Source organism: Engraulis encrasicolus, chromosome 23 (genome assembly GCF_034702125.1).
Source record: "Engraulis encrasicolus isolate BLACKSEA-1 chromosome 23, IST_EnEncr_1.0, whole genome shotgun sequence".
Taxonomy (NCBI): domain Eukaryota; kingdom Metazoa; phylum Chordata; class Actinopteri; order Clupeiformes; family Engraulidae; genus Engraulis; species Engraulis encrasicolus.
In genome coordinates, this window is record NC_085879.1 from 48,993,159 (window position 1) to 49,000,658 (window position 7,500).

Below are 7,500 nucleotides of genomic sequence, written 5' to 3' on the forward strand. Positions count from 1 at the left end.
CTACAGGGGGACACATATTACCACCAGGGCCGGATTCAGATGGTATGGGGCCCCTAGGCTACAGGTTTCTGTGGGCCCCCCGAATGGCAAAATTTGCAACAAACTTAAATACACAGTGTCATAATTACGAGATAAGAATTAAGGAGAATATGTCTAGCAACGGTGCTCAACACAATAGATTAATTTTTCAATATAGCATCTTGTCACAACTCTGCAATTTTCACTTTTGGGCTATCAGGGGCCCCCTGGCAGGTGGGGGCCCCTAGGCTTCAGCCGTATCTAGGCTGTGCATTAATCCGGCCCTGATTACCACACTACACTGGTCCACAGGGCAGAGCGTCTCTTTGGTGTGCTGAGAGTCTTTGGCAAAGGACAAGGACTGGCTATGTATGAGTAGGTATGTACTGTACAGGTAGTGTGTGTGTGTAAGGGAGTGTGTAGTTATACAGGTATTATGGAAGGCAGTGGGTCTTAACCTTTTTTTCTTAACGCACCCCCTTCTGTGCCCAAGACAAGTCGCGCACCCCCAACTCAAGCGGCTACACATATACATACACTAAACAAATTATTTTAGTGATTAATTACAATGATTAAACAGACTAATCTACACAGTCCCTTACACAATACCGGTAGGACTATCTACATATGGGTATGCACAATAGATCTCCAGCGTCTACAGTACTTGATACTCAACTCTTGCTTTCAGGAATGCTGACAGGGGGGGGGACAAAAGGGTCACTTGTCCTGGGCCCTGGGAGAGTGGGGGCCCAGAATTTGGTCCTTATTACACTGCATGTGTTGAGTGAGGGGGGCCCTTCACATGGCTCTGTCCCGGGCCCAGCCAAAGCGGTCAGCGGCCCTGCTTGTTTTAGTAGCTGCAACTCATATTTAGATTATTAAGGTATTATTGCTGTCCAGCAGAAACTCCACTTTGTATTATCTCTTTTTATTCTTTATGTATTCATTAAAATATAAGTCAGTACTGTTGGTCAGTCTCCATGAGTATATTTGCATTATTAAGTCCTTGTAAATGTTTATTTATTTAGAAGATGAAGTGATTTTACATAAATACATTTTTATTTAAACAAAATAAAAGCTGGACAGCGCTGATACTGTATTGACTGATCTCACAAAGTAGATAGTGATGCTGACATGTGAATGCATCTTCAGAGAGATACGTATGTGTACAGATGGCTGGGTGAGTCACATGTTCAGTATGTTAGAAGTGGAGGGGAGGGTGTGGGGAGGGGGGAGGGGAGGGTGTGGGGAGGGGAGGGTGTGGTTTCTGAGACAGGTGGAATGACAGACACTTGGATGGGGGGGTACAATGTACACAGGGGAGGTCTGTGGTCTGTTTACAGGTGTGTGTGTGTGTGTGTGTGTGTGTGTGTGTGTGTGTGTGTGTGTGTGTGTGTGTGTGTGTGTGTGTGTGTGTGTGTGTGTGTGTGTGTGTGTGTGTGTGTGAGTGAGTGAGTGATCGTGCATGCATGAGTGTGTGTGTGTGTATTAGACCCCAGTGTGCTGGTTAAATCTATGCAGTGTGTGTGTGTGTGTGTGCGTGTGTGTGCGTGTGTGTGTGTGTGTGTGTGTGTGTTAGACCCCTGTGTGCTGGTTGAGTCTGTGCAGGGCGTCTCCCACTATGTCCAGCTCGTGCCGCAGCTCCTCCACCACACTGTTGATGCTGGGCATGTCCTTCAAGACACACACACTCTGGGTATACGGGTTGTAACGCACGCTGAAGGGACGCTTTATAGTCTTAGCAAACTCCCTACAGAGCAGAGAGAGAGAGGGAGAGAGAGAGGGAGAGAGAGAGAGAGAGAGACAGAAAGAGAGAGGAGAGAGGGTGGGGTTAATTACACTGTGTATATAGGTTATAACACACGCTGAATGGACACTTTATTGCAGGTTTTCATTCCACTTCAAGTTTGATTAAGTCCTCCAAGGGTCGTACTATGAGCACAAACCAGGATTTTCCCCTGCACTTCAGGCCGATATTGGAGGCCTTTACATCAGAGCCCACCTTTACTAGGTCCCCTAAAAATATAACGTCATTGTATTGCAAATGTAATTTCTATCATTGCTTTACAAAACATGCCTTATTTCAAGTGAAACTGCATAACATTAGTTATATTGGGGACCGGACAAGACGACCTCACAGGCTGAATGAATTGTAAGTTTGAGTGTGAGGGGAAGAGAGGAGAGAGAGAGAGAGAGAGAGAGAGAGAGAGAGAGAGAGAGAGAGAGAGAGAGAGAGAGAGAGAGAGAGAGAGAGAGAGAGAGAGAGAGAGAGCCAGCGGAGAGGAATTGTGAGTTTGTGCCACTGTGCAGCAGGAAACAGGAAATACTGAACAGGAAGCAGTTGGGTGACCTCAACTTGACCTTGACCTCCACACAGCTACTGGACAGGAAGAAGAGAGAATGGGGAGATAGAGGGTGCATTCCAATATGCACACTCCCGTCCTCCACTTGGGCTTGTGGCCTCGCCCCACCTCCTGGCCCCACCTCCGTGGAGAAAGCAAAGTTTCCCAGCTGTCAGCCTAGCCACAACAACTTTTGGGGGACTGTTTTTCATTCACCATCCCAATTGCAAATGAGAAAATGACATTAGAATTGTACTTTTGCAAGATATTGAATTGAATTGTTCTCTCATCAGTGACATCATCATGAGGTCACAAGCAGGCAAGTGAGCAAGGGAGGACGTAAGTCTGCAGATTGGAATCAACCCAGAGTGGCTTTGGAGAGGACAGAGAGAATGGGGGGAAAGAGAGCGAGAGAGAGAGAGGAGGGATAGAGAGAATGGGGGGAAAGAGAGCGAGAGAGAGAGAGGAGGGACAGAGAGAATGGGGGGAAAGAGAGCGAGAGAGAGAGAGGAGGGACAGAGAGAATGGGGGGAAAGAGAGCGAGAGAGAGAGTGAGGAGGGATAGAGGTAGAGACAATGAAGAGATGAAGAAAAAGGAACCAGTGGGATATGACCTCAGCTCGACCTTGACCTCCTTGAAACTGCCGGACGGGAAGAAGAGAGAAAGGTGGGAGAGAGAGATAGAGAGTGGGGGGAGGGAGAGAGATAGAGAGTGGGGGGAGGGAGAGAGATAGAGAGAGGGGGGGGGTTAGAGAGAGATAGAGAGGCTTGCGAAAGAGAGAAGGGGGATAGAGAGAAAGAAAGAGAGGCTGGAGAGAGAGAACGAGAGAAAGAGAGAGGCATGAGAGATGGGGGGAGGAGTGGGAAGGAGTGGATTGAGAGGGAGAGGGAGAGAGGATGATAAAGAAAAGAGAGCAGTGTGTCACCTCATCTTGACCTTGGCCTCCTCGAAGCTGCCTGAGAGGAAGTATACGTCCTGGAAGGTGGTGATGAGGCACTCCTGCTGACTGGTCACATCCGGGTCAAAGTTCACGATGTGGGCCTCACCTGACAGGGCATGCTGGGAAAACAAATATGACAGCAATGATGTCAGCACATACTGTACAGTCCCAGCACATCGACATAGACAAACATAGACAACCACACACACACACACACACACACACACACACACACACACACACACACACACACACACACACACACACACACACACACACACACACACACACACACACACACACACACACACACACACACACACAGGCACATGGACAGATTGGGCTTCACAATATTGTCTGACCCCGTACAAACATACACACACATGCATGCACACATGCACAAACACAAATGCACACAGGTATGCGAGCACACGCACGCACACACACACACACATACACACATACTTACACACACACATACACACACACACACACACACACACCTACCTTGAGTTCCCCGATGGAGGAGAGCAGTCCGGCCCCGTAGGCCCGCAGGCCGCCCTCCTCCCGACACAGCCCAAACTCTACTGTGAAGAAATAACACTAGAGGGAGAAGAGGGAGAGAAGGGGGGTGGATGAGAGAGAGAGAGGGGGGGGAGGGGGGAGAGAGAGAGAAGGAGCGGGAGAGAGAGATTAGATTTTAAACACCATTTCTTGAATCAAGTCAAGTCAAGTCAAGTCAAGTTTATTGTCAATTTCTTTACATGCACTGGTCATACAAAGAATTTGAAATTGCGTTTCTTGCTCTCCCATGCAGACATAGACTAATCTAGGTAAGGACATAGACAGTATAGACATAGACAGTACTCATACATGGACATAAGACAGTATGGACGTAGACATTGCTCATACAGACATTTAAAGTGCAAGAATCATTTTCACTGGTTCACAATGACAAGTTACAGATGCCTGAATAGAACCACATATGTACACCACGTACAGAGGGAGAGTCTCTTTCCCTCACACAAACAGCATAACTCAAAATGTCGAGCAAGGGAGAGAGAAACAGAGCGAGAGAGAAATAGAGAGGGAGAGAGTGGAAGAAAGAGAGGGAGGGGGAAAGAGAGAGAGAGAGGGAGAGGGAGAGGTGGAGGGAGAGAGAGGGATGGAGAACGAGGGAGAAAGAGAGGGTGAGGGAGAGAGAGAGAGGAAAGGGACAGGGGACAGAGAGAGCTGGGGAGAGAGAGAAAGAGGGGGGAGAAAGAGAGAGATGGGAAGAGGGAGAGAATGAGAGAGAGAGAAGGGGAGAGGAGAGAGAGAGAGAGAGAGAGAGAGAGAGAGAGAGAGAGAGAGAGAGAAGAGGAAGAAAGAAAGGGAACGAGAGAGAAGAGAGAGAGTGTGAAGGAGTACAGTAAGTACTGGAGACTGAGATCATTCAAACTTAAAAGGTAACAAGCGGAAACTCTTTACAGTTAGGTGGGGGGGGGCGTATTGTTAGGGCGAGGGGGCGTATTGTTAGGGTGAAACTCTTTAGAGTGAGGTGAGGGGGTGTACTGTCAGGGCGAGGTTACACAGTAAACAGCAAGGGGAAAACCCTTCGCACCCAGCACACGCCTTCTCACATATTCCAGTCAAATATTCCATGAAGTAACGCCAACACAATTAGCCTCATTGACCATTAAAATATGCTGTTGTTTTAAGGCCCATGCGTTCAATTTAAAGGTGCCATTTTATGGGATAATGTTGATTTTTTTTATGGGGGTTTTTAGTAGCTGGGTTGTGCTGTGCCAAAGGAGGTGTAAAGGTGTGTTTTAATTAGGGGGAAGCTGTAGCCTAGTGGCTAAGGAGATGGATTTAAGATCAGGATAATACCGGAAGTTTAAGGTGCTGTTTATACATACCTGGGTATTTTGATAAACGAACATTTTGCTTAGCGAAATATTTTCGTTCACATCAAAGGCAAATACGCATACATGTGCTGTTGAGAGCTGTCATAAATACGTTAAGCCTGTGGGCCGTAAGTAGAGCCATTCAAGTCTCCGTTTATTTCTGTTTATATACAAACGCTAACCGGAGATTTAAAAAAATCTCCACTTTTGCTGGAGTTTTTTTTTGGAGCTTCCACTCCCTATCTCACTCCATGGCTGAAGTGCCCTTAAGTAAGGCACCTAACCCCATACTGCTTTACTGATTTCCTGTACCAAGGCACCTAACCCCACATGGCTCCAGGGACTGTAACCAATACCCTGTACCAAGGCACCTAACCCTATACTGCTCCAGGGACTGTAACCAATACCCTGTACCAAGGCACCTAACCCCACACTGCTCCAGGGACTGTAACCAATTTCCTGTACCAAGGCACCTAACCCCACACTGCTCTAGGGACTGTAACCAATACCCTATACCAAGACACCTAACCCCGTACTGCTCTAGGGACTGTAACCAATACCCTGTACCAAGACACCTAACCCCATACTGCTCTAGGGACTGTAACCAATACCCTATACCAAGACACCTAACTCCATACTGCTCCAGGGACTGTAACCAATACCCTGTACCAAGGCACCTAACCCCATACTGCTCCAGGGACTGTAACCAATACCCTGTACCAAGGCACCTAACCCCATACTGCTCCAGGGACTGTAACCAATACCCTGTACCAAGGCACCTAACCCCACACTGCTCTAGGGACTGGAACCAATACCCTGTACTTAAAATAACTGTAAGTCGCTTTGGATTTTAAAAAAAACACCCCCCCCCCTCTCTCTCCCCACTTTCTGTCAAACTCAACTGTTCCATCACAAAAATAAAGGCCTAAAAAATGCTACAATAATAATAAAAAAAAGGTCTACTCTATCGTGATTGGCTGATTGAGGATGAGCAGCGTGGTGATTGGCTGTGTACTCACGGTGGCCAGTTTCTGCACGGACTCGTCGTCGGCCCCCAGCGAGGCGAGCCCCAGCTCCTGAGAGAACTGGGCGAAACTGGGCTCAGCCAGCAGGGGCACGTGGCCCAGCAGCTCATGACACGTATCTCTGGAGGACACACACACACACATACATATGGAGAAATACACACACACACACACATTAGAGATACAAAAATTCAAACAACTCATGACTCATGTAGAAAACCCACACATAGATATGAAGGGTTTATTTGCAAAACGGTGTATCCACCATTTTTGAGGTTTGCATTTTATTATTGGGAATTACTGTCCAGAGGTCTTATTACCTTTGTGTGAATTGTTGCCATTCAAATATTTTGGGAACATACTTTTTTTCACCTATAAAAAAGCATTTTGCAATACAATGCAATGGAATGTCCAATACAAAATGTCAATTTCCCAACATTCTACAAAATGGAGATACACCGTTTTGCAAATAAACCCTTATATAGACACACACACACACACACACACACACACACACACACACACACATGTTAGTTATAGGTGGAAAAATATATTAATTTCTATATGTGGTAATAGTTGAAATAGGTTCTACTCTGTTACTAAGTTTCCTAATACATTCTATCCACTCACCAGTCCAGTCTGTTCATGGTCGTTTATGTGCTCTAAGCCAGGGTTTCCCAAACTGTGGTGCCTGCACCCCTGGGGGTGCGCGGCCTGCCATAAGGGGGTGCGCGAGCTAAATAGAGCAATGGTGGATATGTGAGTTTTTATTGGAAAAGAGGGTTCCCCAAAACAACTGTGCATAATGTGAAGTGAATGCACAGTGAATCATACTTGCGTGGTCATCAGCACACCAAAATATTCACTTAGGGGGTGCGCGAACCACACTGAAATGTGCGCAGGGGAAAAAGTTTGGGAACCACTGCTTCTAAGCTGATTTCATATTGTGTAGGGAGGCTTTGGTGGAAGTAGATGCTTCTTTTAATTTTAGACTTTGTAAAGCGTGTCAGATTTCATGTTGTTTCATGTAATACTTTATTATTATATTTTTTTATGTACCCCAGAGGTGGGCAAGATGAGGCCCCGGGGGACACACACGTGGCCTGCTCAGGCCTTTCATCTTGCCTGTAGAGCCTTTACAACAAAGACAACTTTTAAATCCAAAACGAGACTCTGAGCATGCTGAAACCTTGTGTGTATAGTGGGTCGGACTTCACTATGTGGCTGGGTGAGTTGTACAGTATATGGGTACTCACGGTTCTGGTGTGTAGAGTGGGAGAGTGGG

The 7,500-nt window shown here is 46.8% G+C and overlaps 1 protein-coding gene across 1 annotated transcript in view; it reads right to left on the reverse strand.

The window, feature by feature from the left end:
* Positions 1-1,575: 1,575 nt before the first annotated feature.
* Positions 1,576-7,500, reverse strand: part of LOC134440387 (tryptophan 5-hydroxylase 1-like) — a 14,953-nt gene continuing 9,028 nt past the window's right edge. Inside the window, exons 8-11 of the mRNA XM_063190446.1 lie at positions 6,210-6,336; positions 3,809-3,904; positions 3,287-3,420; positions 1,576-1,768 (exon numbers count right to left, since the gene is read on the reverse strand). Coding sequence (XP_063046516.1) covers positions 1,594-1,768; positions 3,287-3,420; positions 3,809-3,904; positions 6,210-6,336 — 532 coding nt within the window. The 3' untranslated portion in view covers positions 1,576-1,593. The remainder of the gene's footprint in view (positions 1,769-3,286; positions 3,421-3,808; positions 3,905-6,209; positions 6,337-7,500) is intronic.